General features: G+C 48.8%; 1 protein-coding gene across 2 annotated transcripts in view; it reads right to left on the bottom strand.

Annotated features, from left to right (window-relative positions):
* Jcad (junctional cadherin 5 associated) overlaps positions 1 to 20795 on the bottom strand; it is a 44370-nt gene that overhangs the window by 11743 nt on the left and 11832 nt on the right. The window contains exons 2-3 of one of the 2 annotated variants that reach the window (XM_052156851.1): positions 19615 to 19945; positions 1785 to 5443 (exon numbers count right to left, since the gene is read on the bottom strand). In XM_052156851.1, coding sequence (XP_052012811.1) covers positions 1785 to 5443; positions 19615 to 19889 — 3934 coding nt within the window. In that variant the 5' untranslated portion in view covers positions 19890 to 19945. Of the gene's footprint in view, positions 1 to 1784; positions 5444 to 19554; positions 19946 to 20795 lie in introns of those variants that run through there. The other variant, XM_052156852.1, reaches the window with a different exon arrangement.

The following is a 20795-nucleotide window of genomic DNA, read 5'->3' on the forward strand; positions in this document are numbered from 1 at the left end:
CGTGGGACTCAAGGTCTGCTGCTTCTTATGTGCTGAGGATACAGTGGAGGACTGGCAGGGGAGAAGAATGTCACACCCCAAACGACAGACGAAGGAGAGGCTGAGCTGCAGACCTGTCGCACAGGCACCTGGAATTAAACTGATCACCTCAGTGCCTGGTATGCTGGAGACAACACCACTCAATGGCCCTCAATCCCAAGACCCCAAATTAAAGCTCCCAGAGGCAGGGAGCTATGGGAAGAACTCTCTAGAACACTGGGTCTCTCCCAACCCCTCTGGGTGTTGAATGACCCCTTTCACAGTGGTTGCCTAAGACCATATCAGATATTTAATTAAGATTTATAACAGTAGCAAGATTACAGCTATGGAGCAGCAATGAACTAATCTCATGGCTGGAGCCACCACTAGATGGAGAATGTGTTAAAAGGCTGCAGCATTAGGAAGGTTGAGAGCCGCTGCTCTAGAACAATATGTTCTTTAGCTCATAGACAGGCTAGGCGCAACAAAGCTCGTCTGAGCCACTTAATGTTATTTTAAAACTTCTGGTAAGTACATTAAAACAAATTAAAAAGAAACAGGTGAAATTATCTTTAATAATATACTTTATTTCTCCAAATATATTGAAAATATATTCACTAAACATGTCTAAAATATTATCACTTCAAAACATAACATTTAAATGTAAAATTATTAGGATATTTCAGATTTTCTGAATTGAGCCTTCAAACCTGAGCGTGTATTTTATACCTATAGAACTGGGTCAGGGGGCTCTGATGCCCTCCTCTGACCTCTGTAGGTACTGCACACATGCACTACACAAAGCAAACATGCAGAGAAAACACTCACACTTGTAAAATAAAAATAAATGAATGTGAATGAGTTGGGAAGTGGAAAGGATCTAGAAGGAGTTGGGGGAGGGAAAACTAATCAGAATATACTATATGAAAAAAATCTTAAAATAAAAAAGCTTGGGTGTGGTGGCACACACCTTTAATCCCAGCACTCGGAAGGCAGAGGAAGGGGATCTCCATAAGTCTGAGACCAGCCTGGATGACATATAGAGACCTCATCTCAAAATGAATGAATGAATGAATGAATGAAAACAATAAAGTTAGCAAAGAACAATCATCAGGGGATTTGGATGGATGTCTATTATTTGGGAAGAGAACAATGTTAGAAGTGTTCTGTCTCCAGTACGAGCCACCGAGTGGGCACAGCCAGGCTGGAGCCCTTGTTATAGTCTCATGCCTGCAGCGCATTCAGAGGCCTGAGAAGCTGTTTATAAGGATGATACTTTGTAGCTGCTTTCCTCGCCCATTCCAATGATGCAGTCATTTGAAATGCATGACAAGATCTTGATTCTTAATTGAGAAAACTGGGTAATTTTTTTAAAATGAGTTTATTTTTTAAATGTATTCATTATTCTTGTGCACGTGTGAAGAAGGGATTCTCCCGAAGACCTTTACCCAGATCGCAGAAATGGGGCTCAGTCACCACACTTGCACAGGAAGTGCCTTGACCTGCTGGCAACCTTGTCAGACCCTCCTTTAAAATTTTTAACTGATGACATCTTGCTATGTAGCCTGGCTGGCCTTCAAGTTCTTCCTGTGTCGGACTCCTAAGTACAAAGATGGCAATCACGTGCCACCACGCCTGCATGAAGAATCCTTCTAGGAAACCATTGCCAGCACTGAGGGGAGGATGTCCACCAACTAGTCATGCTTCTGATGATCACTTGACTTCACACTAACACCAAACACCTGCCCTCCAGCCCCGCTCCTTACCTGCACACCACAAGTCCTGGTCTGACATCTCCCTTGGTGCTTCAGGGTGTCCGTTTTCGTCTTGAGAGGCAGAGGGCAGGTGCCCTGCTCGCCAGGCCTGGTCTTTGCCACTCTGGGAAGTGAAGCCTTCTGACAGCCAGGCTTCACTCTTGATGGCCATTAAGGGCTCTGGCTCCTCCATGGAGTCAGCACTCTTGGAGCTCAGACAGCTCATCTGAGACAAGGAGGTGACTTCCCTCATTCTTACCAAGCGAACTGAGTCTGCCCTTTTGGGGGGTGATACCAGGTTTTCTTGTAAGCTCTCGATCACTTTGGAGGGGTTTCGGAGCCTCTTTTCAGGGCCCCTCACATTTGTGGACTTCTCCATGAAATGGAACAGAGTGGACTTGAAGGATGGCTTTGCCTCCTCATCCTTGTCCCCAGGCTCAGGACTGGTGGCCTGGCGTGCAGGGAACCCACCCATATCTGAGCATACAGAAGCCTGGGGGGCCCTTTCTCCCACGAAAAGGGGACTCTCGGTCCAGCCACACTTTCTCCTGCCATAGAAGGCATCAGTGGCCACTGTGGGGCCCCCTGGTGGTGCCAAGCCTGGCAATGAGTCCTCTCTGGATGACCTTGGGCCGCAGGCATTGGCATCGGGCTCAGGGAGCTGGCTCTGTTCTGTTCTCCTGGCACCTGGCAGAAGGGACTCCATGGCCACCTCGATGCCCAGGATCCTCTCTGCCCTTTCCTGCAGAGACTCACTTGGAAGGACTTCCATGGTGTTCTCTGAACCCAGACACTCTGATTTATAGGCACTCTGCTCTTGTCCCAGTGTGAGCTCTAAAGACCGAAAGTCTGGTGTTGAGTGGCCTCGATATTTGTCAGCAAGGGGCAGCAGGACACAGGGTAGGACCTCTGTGTCCCCACCACTATCCACCTTTGTGGGAGTCTCTCTGCCCAGCTGCATAGACCCTAAAGCATCGCTGACTTTGGTGAGTTCTTGACTTCCTCTCGGCTCGGCCAGACAGAACAAGGGGGCTGCTTTTGTGTCAGTGGGGGCCTTCCTGCTCACAGGCCTTGGGCCAATGTCTCGCTCACACATCCCATTCCAAGCCTCTGGGCTTTTCTGCTCTGCACTCGGGCTTCCATCTGCCTGTCGGGCTGGACCACCTCTGCGGCCTTCCTCCTGTGATGGGCCCAGGGACTGGGGATGGGCTCCTGGGTGGCCAGGTTTTGCTCCCTCTCTCCAGTTCTGTGACTCATTAAGTCTTCCATGCGGGGGCGCGGCATCCTCCAGGACCAGCCCTGCAGGTTGCTGCTCTGGTCTAGTTCCCTGGCGGCCGCAGGTCTTGGCTCTGGAGTCAGCGCAGTCCTCTGTCTGTCCTGCCTCACTGTCCTCACTGCCGCTAGCACCGTGGCCTTCCTCCTCTTCCTGAAGCTCCTTGTTAAAGCTTTCCAGCTGACTTATGAGATCCCAGGGCCGCCGGCTAACTGGTTTCAAGAGAAACTGACCGAAGAGTTGTGTGCTATTGCACTGGCCTGTCGTAGACTCCCCCTTCACCACCTCTGGCTTGGGTACAGGGCTGGCACTAGGGAGCTGGTCAGAGGCCCCTTTGGGCATAGATGATTGTTTTATGGCTGAGGAGGTCCTTGAGAAAGCACTGTTTCGAGATGGGCTGAGGGACATTTGCCCTCGGAGGTGAGGTACACTGGGCTTCTGGTTTTGGTCGCTGGATGTTAAGGCTGAATGCAGGTGTACTTCAGAGGCAGTGGCATCTGGGCATGCTGGGGTCGGTGCTGCATTAATGGCCTCTCCTGGCTTTGTGGCAGGGAGGAGCTGTGAGCTTTTGGATTCTTCAGGGAAACTGGTTTGGGTCTGCTGATCTCTATACTGGTGTCCTGGCCACGAGCCGGAAGCCTCATGTTCTCTGGGTTTGATGAGATGGAGGATTCTGGGGTCATCAGTCTGGCCATCTTCTGACTCCCCGAGACCTTGCCTTGGGGATGTTCTTCTCCAAGCCATGTTTCCCATGAGGGCTTGCAGCTCCAGGTCGGTAGAAGACATACTCAGCAGACTCTGCTCCTCTAGGGCTGGACCCTGACACAGTCCATGGGTCTTATCAGCTCCCAGCTTTAAGTCATTGTTGTTTGTATCCGTATCTGGCACAAGTGACTCAGATTTAACTGGGACGGAAACCAAACAAAATATGGTTGCGTTACTTTTCTTCTTTGAACTTTTCTTGCTCTGAATCCCAGCTTCAAACTTTCTGAGCTTAGTGTAGGTTTTGCAGGTACCCTCACTCTGTGGCTGTGGCGAAGAGGCATGGCTTTCTGCCTTGCTGTTTCTCACGTCGGTTGTTAATCCTCTCATGATATGATGCTCTGTTTGGCCATGGAAGCCTCCAGGTTCAATGCTCATGGGGAGCTGGCGCCGCAGCCACCGGGGACTGGAATGGGCAAAGGCCGAGCCCCGCTCGTTGACTGGTGAGGCTGTGGGGCCCCATGGTGCTGAAAGGACATCATCATACTGTCTTTTTCCCAGAGCTGGTTCTTGAGGAGTGATGAAACCAGAGTTATGGGATGTGTCATTAAGCTTTGCCTCTTCATAGAGTTCTGAGGGCTCAGTTAGTTTGATATGTCGGATCCGTGGATCATCAAATGGAATGTACTGAATAGAGCTCCCATGGGTGGCAATAGGATAGGGCTGTGGGGGACGACCTTGAGGAGGAGAGCCAGGCATTGCATCACAGAGATCCCTAGCTGCAAGGGAGACAGAAGGAAGTGGACCGCTGGCCTCCGGTTTCTCAGGTAGCTGCTGCTGACTCTGGCTGCTGCTAACATGCCTGGGCACAGGATCGTCAAGGTAGGGGTTTGGAATATGCTGAGGGGGTGACCTGTATGAAGGTGGAGGCACATACACTGGGGGCTCCAAGCCAGTATCCAGCATACCCAACTCATGGCTGGGATCCTTACTTCTTGTTGGGTAGGAGCCACGTGGGTCCCTGTGCTGGTGTTCCTGAAATCCACCTTCGCCCCTGGGCTGTGAGTGAGAGCCAAAACATGGAGTCTTGAGGGGTTTCCCAAACTTAGGCCTGGGAAAAGGGCCCGAGGAGCTAGCCTTCTCAAGGTTCCTCGTGGGTTCCAAAGGTGGTGGGAAGCTGGGAGGAGGATATGGTGGCGCTTTGGGGACACCTGTTATGTGACCATCGTGTAGTGGAACAGGAATTTCAGTGAAATGCAGGCTCTTAGGAGAAAGCGCTCGGGGCAATGACTGGGCTTTCTTTCTGTTCTGAGAGGGCAGCATGTGCTCTCCATGAGCGAACTGGTAGAGCCCCTCGACCCTTTCCCGGGACCTTTTCTGTCCATCGCCATCGGATGCCTGCCTCCCTAACTCCCTCGGCTGCTTCCAGCTTTCCAAGCTCACGTCCTGCGGTCTCAGCTCTGCTTCCCAAACGGCGTTCTTCATCACATGCTCTGTCTTTCCTGCAACGTCCCATAGACTCTCTCTCACGTGGATGGGCAGACTGTGAGCCTGAGCCATTCCTCTGACCTCCAGTTCTTTCAGGTTCCCGGGACACAGGGAGCCAGTGCCCTCCTGTCTTCCTCTCCTCCAATAGATGTGGTCTCTACCACTTTGGGGCTGAGAGGACCATGCTAAGGAGGGCTGATTTAAAAACCTGCAAAACAGAGAGGCAGATGTTATGTAAGAGAAATACACCCTCATCTGCTTTGACGATCAATGTTCAAGGTCAAACTTGGGTCACCACAGGTTGGTCCCCGTGGTGATTTGAATAAGAACAGGCTGTACAGACTCATTTAATTGAGTGCTTAGCACCAGGGAGCAACACTATTTGAAAGGATGAAAAGGATTAGGACCTCAGCCTGGGAGGGAATGCATCACTTCCCTTCAGACTCTCAGACTGCTCAGTAGGTCCAGACCATGCTTGGCCTGTGGTCTAGGTCATGTGTTTGAGGACTAACTTCAACTGCAGGGTTTCAAAAGCCTATGACTAGGCCAGAGGCTGTCTGTCTCTCTGTTTCTGTCTGTCTCTCCACCTAAGGATCAGGATGAGGCTTTCGGCTACTGCTCCAGTGCCAGCCTGATGGCATGCTCCCCACCATAATGATAAAGGACTAAACCTCTAAAACTGTAAGCCAGCCCCTGACTGGATGCGTTATTTCATTAGCGTCACAGTGTTTCTGCACAGCAATAAAACAGTGACTAAGATAGTCCTCAACTGCAGGACTTTGCCGACTAGAAAGAAAATATTTCCTACCAGTCATGGTTGGGAGACAGCCTGTGTACTGTCCTAAACAGCCAAGTGACAGCAGCAGGCTATCCACAGAACACCAGGGATGCTGGCTGTACTAGAGAGGACGCAACCCTCACAGCTTCAGAACACATGACCTAGACCACAGGCCATGCATGGTCTGGACCAACTGAGCAATCTGAGAGAGTCTGATCTTCAAAGCACTGCACTACAGCCCAGGCCAGAATCACCGGGGGTGGGGGGAGAGGGCACCTATGAGACAGACTGCTGGCCAGGTCTCAGGGTCCCCATTCCCAGCCATGCTCAGTGAAACTGGATAGGGTACCATATTATACATGGGTTACATTCCCATAGGGTGATGATACTGCAAGTCAATATCATTGATCACCCTATCATTGATCACTGAACTTAAATTGCTGGGGAATGCACATCTGAATCTAGGGGATTTTAAAATCCTAATGCCCAGGAGTATCTTTGCTGTGTCAGAATATGGGACCTTGGGGTGACCTGGCACTAGAACCTGTAGGCTTTCTTTGCTGGTGAGAATCACCACACAGGTATATAAAATAGTCATGCCCCACTGAACAACCATGCTGTGGTCAATGGCATACTGTATATATCGACAGTATATGGCCCTGAAAGATGACAGTAGAGTAGGTCACCCCACCAGTGCTGTTACAGCTATGCTGACACTATGTGTTTGTGGCAATGCTAATGTCAGTGTGCAGTGCTTACTACCCGAGTCACATAAAGGCACAACAGGTACGATTATGCAGACATGAAACGTGATCATAAGTGAGAATATTTATTTCATTATTAAAGGGTAGTTCTGGCTGGCTGCATTATGCTGGGGGCAGCCTCCGCATTTTGTATCATCTGACTTCTTGGCTTCACAAAGAAGTTCCTCTGCTACCTAACAGACTTGTACAATGCCAAAATAAAATCACATGTCTCTCAGAATACAGTCCACCTTTGAATGGCACAAATCTGTATGCAAATTATCAAGTCTCCTCGTGAAAACTCAGACTCGGCAGATCTGGTTTGGACCCAGGCATCTACATGTTTAACTAATATATGAGGGGATTTTTTTCTTTTTTCACTGTGTGTGTGTGTGTGTGTGTATGTGTGTGTGCATGTGTGCATGTGTGAACTCACACGGGTATGTGAACTCTATGTGTGTGTACGCATGCATGTGCAGTGAGTGTGAGCTAGTGTGTGTGTGGGGTGGTGGTGGGATTGTGAACTTGTGAGGGTGTGTGAACTCCTGTGTATGTGTTTGTGTATGTGTGTGCATGTGTGAACTCCTGTGGTTGTATGAACTCCTGTGTGGGTATTTGCATGCACTCTCACCTGAGCGTGAGTATGTGATGTGTATGGGGGTTAAGGTTGATGTTGGGAATCCTCCCGATTGTTCTCCCCCTCATTCCCCCAGGCAGGCTCTCCCAAGCAAGCTTGCAGACATGGCTCGTCTTGCTAGCCATCTTGGTCCAGGTCTCTCCACTCTCAGCCTTTGAAGGCGGGATTATGCGCAGTCCACCACAGCCACGCGGCATTTCCTTGTGCTAGGGATCTGAACTCCTGTTTCTCAAGCTTGCAGGGCAAATGCTTTAACTGCTGAGCTACTCTTCCCCCCTCCCAGGAGATTCCTACACTCAGGTACTTCTAAGTGGGTAAGTGAGGAGTTTTCACTGCATGTGACTTTCTTCTGAAGTCTTTAAAAAAACTACTAGTGGGAGCTAGAGAGACGTGTCCATGGTCAAGAGCACATGCCGCTCTTGGAGAGGACCCAGCATCCATGTGGTAGCTTACAGGTCCAGAGGATTTGATGCCCTTTTCTGGCCTTTCTAAGTGCCTGCACATGGCACACACACACACACACACACACACACACACACCCTACATACATAGAAGCAAACAAACACCCCCAAATCTAAAATTACCAATGCCCAGGGCCCACTTCCAGATCTGTAGATTTGATTGGTTATGGAGGAGTCCAAAACCATTGTATTTCAAATCTTCCCAAATGACTCCGGTCTGCACCCAGGAGATTAAGTCATAGTTTTAAAGCAACTGATGAAGGCATTGGGCATTACTGCTGTGTTGGGCACAGGTTACAGATGCTTCCCACAAAAGTCTAGGACTGGACACAGCACAGAAGATGCTCAGGGAAGTCAGCTGCTCTGATCAGCCAAACAGAAGAATGTTCACAGTCTAATGTCATCACTTCACAAACACAAATAACAAAATAAAACACATTCCTTGTTGATATTGATTGGAAGAACAGGCACCGGGACCAAAGCCAGACCCCCTAGCCATCATCTCAGAGGCTCTGTGAGGGCCTGGGGCTGTCCAGGCTTCTTACCCTGTGCAGCTTCCTAGAACATGGGGGTCAAGCAGCAGTGGTCTTTGGTGGCTGCCTGCCGTGTTCACCATGTGTTCGCCCCCACCTCCACCTAAGCTTCAGGGAGCAGTGGTTATCATTCCTCCATCACAGGAGGAGTCTGAGGTGCAGAAGGAACTTGACCCTAACATGCATCCAACTGTTACACTGTGCAATGCACACTGATAAGTGTGCCCAGTAAGTCATCGTTTAAACTTTACCAACTCCACTATTCTCTTTGATGGGAGAGAAATTCAGGACACAGAAAGATTAATCAGCTTTCCCAAACAATAACATTTGTAAAAATTTGGGGAAAGAAATTCACCAGAGAGAGGAAATCAGAAAGTCCAAACAACTCACCACTGTATTCTACTTTCAGTCATTATTAGAGGTCTTGCTATAGTTTGTTTTGATTATTAATTTGTTGATACAAGGTCTCTGGTACTACAGGCAAGCTTGAATTCCTGATCCTCATGTGTCTTCCTCCCACAAGCTGGGATAAGGCACACACCACCGAGTCCACAGCCACTACATTTCATTTCTCCATTTTAAGATAAATTCCCTCCAGCATTCAATTGTGATAGATAAATGGCAAGCCAGTAATATATACACATAATCTGACCAGTGCCAACTTGTCATGTGATTTCCGTTCTAACACGCTTTGATTATGGACACTTTGTCCTCTAACCCTTGCTGTAAATAAGTCTCAGATCAGTGAGAATAAATTCTTACAAGAGGAATGAGGAAATCCTGGGAGATGCTGTCAACTCCACCCTAGATAAGCCACAGGGATGTATAGTCCCACCAGGTATGTGGAGCACAGAGGCCTTGCAGAGCTGTTTTGGATCTACTTATAATTATTTTTCCTCATGAGATAAGTGAAATTAACTTCTCATTATTTTACTTTACGTTGTTCTGATAACTGGTAATGCCCCGCCCCCACCGCAGTCACGTGCTCTCCTACCATTAGTCTTGGAGGTACAGCTGAGTGAAGACCCTGGGGTTTGAAGGGACTCAGAAGCCTCAGTCCTGCTGACTACAGCACATGAGCACCTGAAGGTCTGGGAGTGGACTGGGCAGAACATGGCTGCTATGCAGGAGTCTCAGTAAAGCTGTGCGGTACTAACCTTCCTCAGGAGTGACTTATCTGCCTCAGGAAGCAGAGCTAGGGTCCAAATAACCGACAAAGCAGCTGCTGTCTGCACGGCTTGGCCATCTTTGGAGGTCAAGGGTGTCTCACTTCGTGGCCTACATGCTTCTGCTTCTACTGCTTAGTGTAGGCGGTCAATCTTTCAAGCTGCTTTTAAAATCATGTTCTTCATGTAGCTTGGCAGAGCACTGTTGACTTGGGTTCTATGAGAACTCATCTCTGTGGAAGCCATTGCTAGTGGTCTCCTTGAAGACCCCCAAGCCATGCTGGTGAGCCAGCTGGGTAGTTCTAGAAGCTGCCGTCCTACCCTGAAGATCCTGCAGGACACATCAACCTAAGTGTTGGTGATACTGGCTGAGGGGCAGCAGACTGGGGTGGAGTGGTACAAGGACATGCATGACTGTAAGCTGGCAGCAGACACAGCCCTCTGCCCTCTGAGGCTCCTGACAGGGAAGGGCTTCATCTCCTACCATTCTCACTCCTCAGAGTTCTCACCATGCTCGACAGTGCCTGACTCTGTGCAGGAAGCCACAGCGTGGCTGTGAGGTAAGCACGCCTTGTGCTTAGAGAGAGGCTGAGACCTCAAGGCACTGCGTGTGCATCTCCGTGCCATAGCCATGACCAAATGATAGATAAATAAGACATAAACAGGGCAGGAGTAGACTGTGACTTCCTAGTGATGTGATATGGTCAGTTTTCTGCTTTGTGTAAAAAAAGCTATCATTCTCATTCTGTCAAAATTAATCAAAATCATTTAGCATTCTGGGTCACATTTATTTGCACAATACACACAAATCCCAAATTACAGAAAATGCAGGTCCATTTGGGAGAATGTAAACAATCTATTTCCTTTTTATAATTGTAACTATGCCTCTGTTTGTTTGTATGTGTACATGTCACAAGGGTACAGGTGTCCACAGGACAGAAGATGGTGTTGGACCCCCTGGAGCTAGGCCCCTGTGAGCAGAGGAACAGACTCAGACCACAGTGCTCTGTGTGGCCATCCCCCAGCCCCACAAATAACCATTTTAAATATCAGTCCACATGACACAGACAACTGTGAGGCACTCCTGGACACAGCAGTAAAAAAAAATCACACCTAAAATACCAGCACTTGGAAGTGGAAGCAGAAGGATTTAGAATTCCAGGTAAGACATGACTACATGGTGAGGCTGCCTCAAAACACCAAACCAAGGAGCAGGGTAGGACTCTAAGTCACAATGCTTGCTGCAAAGTCTGATGACCTAAGTTTGATTCTTAGAAACCACATGGTGGAAATAGAAATCCAGCTCCTGAAAGTTGTCCTCTACTACACACACACACTCACTCACACACACACACACACACACACACACACACACACTCTTGAGCATGCATGGGAATGCATACACGTCTACACCAGAAGCTATCAATTATTTAGCAACTATCTACTTTGAACCTAGCCTCAGCCAGGCCATTACAGGCATCAGAAGAACCCACCCAGGGAATGTTCTGTACTATCGCCTTCTCTATTAGCTTTGAGACAACTACTCTGTACTACACAAATCAAGTGGGATCTCAAATGGCTCCAAAACTACAAGGATGTTCACTAATGCTTTTGGAAAAACAAGGTGAGATCCATTTTTTCCTTAAAAAAAATAAGAAACTAAAGATTCAACAAAGAAATATTTACAATGGATTCTGCATAAACCTGTGGAGCACGCTGATATGGGATGAGAGAGAGACAAGTTGATGTGGTCAGAGTGAGTAGACTCCACCCCCATGCGCACATGCTGAAAGGCCGAGTGAGAAGCCTCGCAGGGCTATGGTGAGCTCCCAGAGGATGGGGTGTGAGGAGGCAGAGTGAGCCTCTCTAACAGCCCACATTATCATGGGCCAGAGCGAGGAAGCCAACGGCATCGCTGATAAACTGCCTGGAAAATATTTGAAATACAAACACTTAAAAAATAACATGTCTAAAGGAAATTGGCAGACCTACTCCTGGGTTCTGCAAGGTAATTAAAAGGAGAGTTAGGAAGAGTCTGCGTTCCTCACATGACTCCCTTTCACCAGAGAAAAGACTCAACTCAACTGTGTTCTACGGCATGTAGGATCAAACCTATAGTTATATGCGTGATACCACTGAGCATAGAACTGGCTTGTCCTTTAGAATGTTTCACTTTATTCTGTGTGACTGTGTATGTATGTGGATCTGTACATGTCACAGTGCATGTGTTGACATCAAAGGACAACTGTGGGAGTCAGTTTTTTCTCTCTCCCAGGTGTGTTCCTGGGATTAAAAACAGGTCAGCAGGTTTGGTGGCAGGTGTCTTTACCCTTTAGCCACTGCATTACCTTGCTGGGGCACCCTGTCTTCTCTTTAAAAAGTAAGTCTAAAAGCTAGGAAAATGGCTCAGCATCTGGGTTAAAGCACTTGCTGAGTATGCATGAAGACCAGGGTTACATACACAATGCAGGGTTGGGGTGGCGGCCTGCCTGTAACCCCACTTGTAGGGAGGCAGAGACAGGGCAAGCTGGTTATTTAGACTGTAGAATCTGGGTTCACGTAGAGATCTGCCTCAATATATAAGGTGGAAACTAATCAAGGATGACACATGACACTAACCTCTAGCTTCTGCATATACATACATATCATATGCACCCTCACACAATGCCCCCAACATACATACATACATAGTATACACATACATGTACCTGCACATATATATGTGCATACATACAGGCATGATGCACACATGTAGCTATGTATACACATGCATCCACACTTGCATACATACTTACATGGACACATACAGACATGCACACATACAGACATGCATGCACATACACCACACATACAATCTAATAACAAAAGGTAAGTCACTTAGAATGGAAGCAGTGATTTTAATGGCTGTCACATGCTCTGATAGGATTAGCGTCTCAGTGCATTCCAGGGTCATTATGACTGACTTGTGACCATCTGGGCACAGGAGGTAGGTGGGTTTTAGCAGCGGAGTGCTGCCTTGCAGACTGACCCAGAGTGCTCTGTGCAAAGGGGAACATGAGCACTGCAGTTCCCTCTCCTTGTTCCATGGACACCATGATACTTCTTAGTGGACAGGGAATATCAACACTCTTTCTCCCATCCTAGGGGAAAGAGGCACAAACAAGCAAGTGCAGAGGAAAGGGGAAGTCAGAACGCTGTCAGGAGGCGATGGCTATTTTAGTGCATGTTTTCTTTTTTCTGGGTTGGAATCCTTAGGTCTTGACAATAGCAGGAACCAACGACCCAGCTGAGTGTCATAGCAAGATGCTGCCCTGCCCAGCACAGCTGGTCTCTAAGGAAGAGATAAACCCGTGTCCCACAGGACAATGCAGAGCAAACCACTGTTTGGTTTATTAAAACAAAACAGGAAGGGCAAGCGTCCACCCATCTGCTCTCATGTAAATGCAATAGGTAAGGCAGACTGTTCCAGAGGACCTACTTCCGCTGATGGGAATTAATAATTGTTGCCAAGTCGACCCCCTTGACCAATGTAGTCTACTCAGTGCCACTGAAGACACGGAAGCACACTCTGGCTTCTCACTTCTACCCCATTTCAACCAGCCTCCTTGCCTCCACATCCTCGCTTACTCACTCAGCAGCTGAGTGGGCGGGCCTTCCCTCTCTCAACCCAGTTCTGTAGCAGCTGGGCTCACAGCAGGCAGAGTACAGAAGAAGTGCAAGAGAGGGTCGCACGGAGACCTTGGGGCTACAGGGACTCTAGGATGCCCTCGAAGCCACGTTTGGCCACTGCAGAGCTGCATGCCGCCTGGCTTTTCTTTGCCGCTCGTAAAGCATTTGGTACAGATCTCCTGAGGGCAAAGCAGTGATTCACAGAGTCTGCTCTTGCTTAGCCCCACCCCTGCCTCCTCGCCCCCTACCCAGACTGCCCAGTGGCATTTCCTACCTCTCAATCTTAGCCAGGTCTCTAGCTAAAGACAGTCCTCCTTATGGACTAAGCCTCTTGGTGAAGCTGTGCCTGCCAAAACACAGGAAGGTCTCTGGAAGTCCTTCCTTGCTACCGTGTTTCTGGAAGACACTGGTCCAAGGATTTAACCACCACCAGCAGCAGCAGCAGCAGCACCAGTATTACCAGCAGCACCACCCCACCCCCGTCGAGCAAATTCTGCAGCCAAAGGAAATGTAGCAGCGTGAGCAGGAGATACTGGGAACACAGGTGCTTCCCCAGAAAATGAACAAGTGATTGGAGGAGAGGGCAGGAGAGGCCTGGGGCTTTGCTAGCATGAGAACAAGTTAGCTCTGCACTGTCCCCTGGGAGAAGGCGGAGATACAGCACCCTGTGCTGAGAAAATTAAGCAAACCCAAAAGATAATGTGTGTGGGCTTAGAATTTTGGAAAGAGAAAGAGAGACACAGAACCTGGTGTTAAATTTAAGCATTTACTCGTTCCTTTTAAAGATAACCATTATAAGTAGGGTGTGATTTGAGAGCAGCTGAAGAAAAAACAAACAAACAAACCTGTTTACCATACCCAGTAGCCCCAGTGAGAATGGATGTCTATCCAGCCAGTCTACACCACCCAGGGTGGCAGCCCCGAGCCACAGCAGTGGAGGCTTCCTTAGTTGCTCAGTCTCTAATTAGTCACACTGATGCTGCTGCTGGATAATCACGTTAGCCTCACAGTAACTGACAAAATGAAAGAAAGAAAGAAAGAGAGAGAGAGAGAGAGAGAGAGAGAGAGAGAGAGAGAGAGAGAGAGAGAGAGAGAGAGAGAGAAAAGAGAGAGAGAGAGAGAAAGAAAGAGAGAAAGAGAGAGAGAGAAAGAAAGAAATTAAGAAAGAAAGAAAGAAAGAAAGAAAGAAAGAAAGAAAGAAAGAAAGAAAGAAAGAAAGAAAGAAAGAAAGAAAGAAAGAAAGAAAGAAAGAAAGAAAGAAAGCAAACAGAACTCCCTGGGCGAAGCAGAGCACAGCCTGCTATGGTGTGACGCTCAGAGGCGAACCTCTGTGCTGGTATTTCCAGCTTCCAGCTTCCTCTGATTACACTATTCCACAGGAAACACATTAAGGAAACCCGTGAAGACTGATAACAGCCTTTGCATATTTGAGTGGGAGCTAAGGACTGACCTCATTGAAAGCATGCAGCTTCTTCCATGGTGTTTCACCCATCTCGCTGTGTGCTGTGTGTGTGTGTGTGTGTGCACCAATGCATGGGTGTGCTCATGCATGCATGTACTGATGTGTGTGGACCATGCATGTGTGCTTGCACATGTGTTCTTGTGTGTGTGTATGTGTGTGTGTGTGTGTGTACGTGTGTGTGTGTGTGTGTGTGTGCACCAATGCATGGGTGTGCTCATGCATGCATGTACTGATGTGTGTGGACCATTCATGTGTGCTTGCACATGTGTTCTTGTGTGTGTGTGTGTGTGTGTGTGTGTGCGCGCGCGCGCGCGCTCCTGTGTTCTCATGCTTGCGTGGTCATGCGTGTGTGCACTGTAGTTGTGCCCAACTCATATGTGCTCCTGAATGTGTGTGATCATTCATAGGGGTGCTGGCAAGCAAGCTTGGAATGTGGCCTGTGGGTTTTTCCATTCTGTTTAAGTGACTTTCACTGGAGCCTGATGGTAACCTGGGAAGAAGGCACCCCACCTGAGGAATTTCTTCCATCAGATTGCCCTGTAGGCATGTTTGTGTAGCATTTTTTTTGATTGTTGATTGATGTAAGAAGGCCTAGCCCAGTATGGGCTGTGCTGCCCTTGGAGAGGTGGGCCTGGACTATAGAAACACTGAATATGGGCTTGGAGTAAGCCAGTGCGCAGTTCTCCTCTGTGGTCTCTGCTTTAAGTTCTGCCTCTGGGTTCTTTGTGAACCTCTGCCCTGACTCCATTTGATGATATAAGGGCCCTGGTGAGGGAGCCTTAGCCTCCAGGGTAGCTCTCTGAGAGGGGCGTGGGGGCATGGTACATGAACAGGGAAAAGCCAGCTCGTGGGTTGATGAAACAGGTTTCTGCAGAGTGATGTGAGCGTCTATGTCTCAGTGGCCTTCCTTAATTTCTCGCCACTCCAACAGAATGTCTGACAAAAGCAACTAAGAAGCCAAAAGATTTCTCAGCTCATAGTTCATCATGGGGTGCCATGGGGACATTCAAATGGCAGCAGGGGCATGAGGTGCCTCACTTCCTCCATGTGACCCCACCTCTTAGAAGTCCCACAGCCTCCCAAAGCAGTGGCACACGTAGAGATTAAGTGCTCAAACACACGAGCCTGCCAAAAGACATTGCATACTCAGAGCACAGCAGGGCTACAAGGCCTGCAAGCTGTCCTCATCCCAGCCCACTATGGGAGCTAGAGCCCCCATGGCTCATTGGCTGCTGCAGGGGATGTACCCTGAAGCATTCACTGCTGTCCAACACCAGACACTATTTTCTCAAAATTTAAAGAGATACAGATGTAACACAGCTGTGGGCTCTGCTGTGAAACCATGTCACAGCCAGCTTCAGCTGTCAACTCGACACTAACCTAGGGTCACCTGGGAAGATGGCACCTCAAATGGCCTCCATTAGATTGCCCTGTGGGCATGTTTGTGTTGATTGATGTAAGAAGGCCTGGCCCAGTGAGGGCTCTGCTGCCCTTGAGCCTTGAGGAGGTGGGCCTGGACTATATAAAAAAGTAGCTGAATATGGGCTTGGGAGTAAAGCCAGTGTGCAGTTCTCTGTGGTCTCTACCTGATCCTTTGATGATGTAAGATGTAATAGACCCTGTCCTCCCAAGGCTGTGTTTGGTCATGGTGTTGGATCACAGTAACAGAAAGCACACGAGGACAACCATCATGGAAGAGAAGCCTGGAACCTGCTTCTGGAGCACAGTCACTGTCCACATGTGCAAGGGGCTGCCCAAGGGGATTGCACAAAACCAAGAGCCAAGGCTATCCAAAGGAGAGGCAGGGTGAAGAAGTCTTCCGGTAACAGTATAGATCCTTATGGGGAGTAGGCTAGCCAGCAGACCAGATTGCCAGGCATCTTGGAGGTTATTTCCTTCAGGCCCTGGCCCCATCACTCTGTGCTCTATCCAACAGGATGTGAACAGGCTATGCCAAAAGCTTTCACTGCGGGGGCTCCGCCTCTCGACTCCATGCTGGTCCCACCATAATAAATACTGTGCTCTCTGGACTGCAGTGTCACAGGGGAGAGGGACGGTGGCCACTTCAGCTGCCTAGCTGGGACGTCAACCCTCCTCTTCTTTTTTACCTTGGAACCTAACCCTGTCAGCCTCAGTACAGGCAAGACCCTCACCTGTCCCAGAAGAGTCTGACATGCTGAAATTTAGTACTCTACAAACGCCTGGACACCGGAGTGCCAGACTAGCATGGTGACTGTTAAAGAATGAATATTTATGAAGCAAAAGTGCCAGCAATAGGGTTGCCGATATAGCAGATAAGGTGCCAGCCTTCAGGACGAGGCAATCCCAGAGGCTGGGAGGATATGTTAGAGAATTCGGGGACAGGGGAGTTACCATGGGGCTGCCCTGCAGAAGTGGTTCCGAGAAGGCAGGGTCCCCTGCTGGACACCAGGACAGCCTGGAGGTAGATGAGGGACAGGCTGTGCCCGAGCAAGGCCAGGGCCCTGGCAGCCTGAAAGGTAGGCTGGTCAGGCAAGGAGGCAGCTGCAGAGGCTGCTGTGAAGCCAGGATTGCCATCGTAGCGAGAGAGCCAGGCTGGGTCCTCGGGAGTGGCCACACAGTGGGGACTTAGAGCCTATCTTCTGTGCTGTCCATAGAAGCAGAGTCCCAGACACACAGCTTTGGAAAGCAAGTTCTCCCCAGTCACTAATTTGGATAAACTGTGCACATGTGTGAATCGACTCTTGGCCCCTTCATTGTCACTTGAGCATAAAAGCTTTTTAGCAACTTCACACATTCCTTCACCTCTGTTTCCCAAAATTGTTAAGCATCCCTGGCTTCATTGGTTGGTATCACTTGATCTAACTGTGGTGAGGGCTCTGGGCAATGTCTTCAAGGTTAGGAAACAAGTACCTTGCATGTTTGCTAAATACATCTCAAGAAGCCCTGGACTGATGTTTCAGTTGAGTGCCAATCTGTAGGCAACTCTCCCTTGCATTGATGTGTAACTGAACAATGTCCACAGATGAGAAGAACTGAGCCCCATGTGCCCAGCAGAGCTGGAGACCAGCCCAGCAGAGGCCACTGTTGGGACAAGACCAGCTACAAGCCCACAGATGCTCTTGTCCAGAGGCCAAGGGCTGGGTGCTGGTGGAGCATCATTTAGTCATTCAGATGCAGGATTCGCAAGTTCTGTGGTGTGCTTGGTTTCATCTTTAGGTTGAACTGTTTGAGATGTTCACTACTGGCACCCACTTGTTTCCTCCCAAAGCAACATCTTCCTGATGGGGAAACATTTCCCCTCCACGCCCACTTCCTATAGCCTCCTAGTTTCAAGTATCCTATGGCTACCAAAGGAAGAAATCCCATTCCCACATGGGCAGGGATTTCTGCATACACGCATGCATTTTCTCTTTCTACTCTGTAAGGTACCCTTTTTTATCCAAGGGCCACTATTTACTTTCCGGGTTAATCAGTAAATCTTGGAAACATACAGAAGAGGAATCTTTGTTGTCAACATGAAAACACGCCAGTGTGACACACAGCCAGTCATCCGATTACCTCACTCACAACAACGTGAGACTGTGCCTACTCGCATAGGGCTGGAAGGGGTATCTGGTTTATTCCCACACCAAGGAAGGGAAAGCTCTGAATCCAGGGTTCAAAAGTGTTCTCTAAATAAAAAAAGCACTGTGTGTGCAGTTCAAACTCTATAGGAAACATGGAAGAAAGAGGAGTCCAGGCCAACCTTGGTGCCTTGTGATCCAAGCTGAAAGAAAGACAGATGCAGACCCCTAAAGCAAAAAGAAGAGGACACAGGAGAAAATCAAGCCCAAGTTTGCCTGGCAGTAAAGTTCTCATAATGTTCAACTAACTGGCCAATAAGAACTCCCCTCCAGAAAAGCCCACAAGAAGCTTTCCAGAGGAATATGGCTAACAAGCCCAAGAAGTAGCTCACAAAGGTGTGACTTTGAGGAGCAAGGTTAAGAAGGCCCTTCCCAACCTTCCAGTATGGAGTCCTTCCTGAGCCCGGCCCTGCATGCCTCTGTGCTGCCCAGCATTCAAGGAATTGAATACTCTTTGAACAAGTCCCTTCCACTGCTGTTTGGAAGCTGGGATCCAACTAGGAAAATGCTTTCTCTGGAAAAGTGACCTGTGCCCACAGAAGGCTAGTTGTTGCCCATTCTTTTAACCCAATAGTATATTTATTTCTAAAGAAATAAATGAAAGGGTTAAATGAATGGGGCTTCTCCTGTCATGTGTCCCCTGGTCACAGCCAGTCCCAGAGCACTGTGCACCCGGAACTCTGCTTTCTATGTGTGTACTGTCCCTAGATAAGCACAGTTTGATGAAGGGATGGCATTGGTTTCAGGATTCCTCTGCTTGGTGGCTGAATTCCTGTTCTCAGCAGCATTCTCCTGCCAACGGACGCTCCTTTTCTTTCATAAGGAATCTGCACAGGCATAGCTGTGTTCAGATGGGACAACCACACAGGGACAACATAGGCGCAAGGGCAAGATGGGTCAAAAGCCACATGTGAACATGTAAACAGAGGGAGCACATATCCCTTTCCGACTTCCTGAACTCCACATGCTACTGAAGTACATGGTACTCTCGCATTGGGTGGGCACGTATGAGCTCTACAAAGCTCCAGAACGCTTCCTATGTGGGCCAGCACTTTACCAGACAAGAAAATCAGCCAAGGAATGCTGTGCTTGCCTTGGTGAAACTGTTTACGGGAGTGGGGTCTGTGCGTGCAGGCCTGCTACCCAGCTCTGTGCTGACCACTGGCAGAACTCAGATCCCAAATATAGCCCAAGCAAAATGCGTCCCCATCTTTGACTCTCTCTCTCTCCCAACCCAACCAAACAGGAAGAGTTGATTTACTTACATATAACCCAACGCCAAACTCCCAAGTCAAAAGAAAACGCTGGGCCAACGCGAAGCTTACCCCGCCTCAGGAGTTCTAGAAGTGCTTTGGTGTTCCCTGTGGCCTGTTGGCTTGCTGCTGCGGTTTTCAGAGTTGTTCACGTGTCCTGTCCCCAGGGATGTCCTACTGTGGGTCTGGGATACAGGGCCATCCTTGTACCCATTCAATAGGCCTTGGCCGGCTCGGGGCCCTGTCCTTGTTGACCTGCGTCGCTCTGATTTGTCCTCACGTGGTGCTGCGGCATCTCGGGCTGGTTTGTATCCATGAGAAATCAGGAGATCTTCCACACTGTACATGGTGCAGCGTCATCAAACCTCAAGAGCTTGAACCATCATGACGGCAGGACCCATCACTGAAAGGACAACAAAGAGCTGCATTTATGACAGTCCCTTACCTGTGCCAAGTGGACATCCACCTGCCCCAGCATCCACATGGAAAAGGTGCCGATATTCTTGCTGTACTGCCCAATTCCAGCATCCAAGTCCTTCCAGAAGAGGCCAGCATGGTGCAACACTATGCAGCAGGAAGTGCTGCCACATCTGCAGGTCTTACTCTCTAGTGACAGTCTTTTAGTGCTCTGGAGGCAAAGGCTGGAGGCTGCCAGGGATAGATGTCTAGGCCTTGTTTTAAAAAGATGGGATGTCACTATGTAGCTTAGGTTCACCTTGGGAACTTAGAATCCCCCTGCCTCCAGTTTTCAAGCACTGGAATCACAGGCATGTGCTACCAGACCAGTGTAGGTCCATGTGAAACTTGTGACTCAAGTCTCTTCCCAACGATTCTGAACAGTTATCATCTCTCATCCAAGGGTGGCCACAGACAAATTTAGCCCGGAGACCAGCATATTTAAAGGCTTACCCTATGTTAATGACTAGACCAGTGGTTCTCACCCTTCTTAATGCTGAGACCCTTTAATACAGTGACCTCAGGCATAAAATTATCGTTGTTGCTATTTCATAACTATAATTTTGCTACTGTATGGATTATAATGTAAAATACCTGTTTTCTGATGGTCTGAGGAGACCCCTGTGAAGAGTCACTCAACCCACAAAAGGGTCAGCATCCGCAGGCTGAGAACCACTGGACTAAAGGCAAGAAGATCAAAGAGAGGGAATGAAGAGATCCAGTGAGGTCAGAGCAGGTGGAGCTGCCAGTCACCAAAACTGGGTATAGCCCTGGCCTGGGCACCATGGCTCAGGGAG

This window comes from Apodemus sylvaticus, chromosome 14 (genome assembly GCF_947179515.1).
Source record: "Apodemus sylvaticus chromosome 14, mApoSyl1.1, whole genome shotgun sequence".
Classification (NCBI taxonomy): Eukaryota; Metazoa; Chordata; class Mammalia; order Rodentia; family Muridae; genus Apodemus; species Apodemus sylvaticus.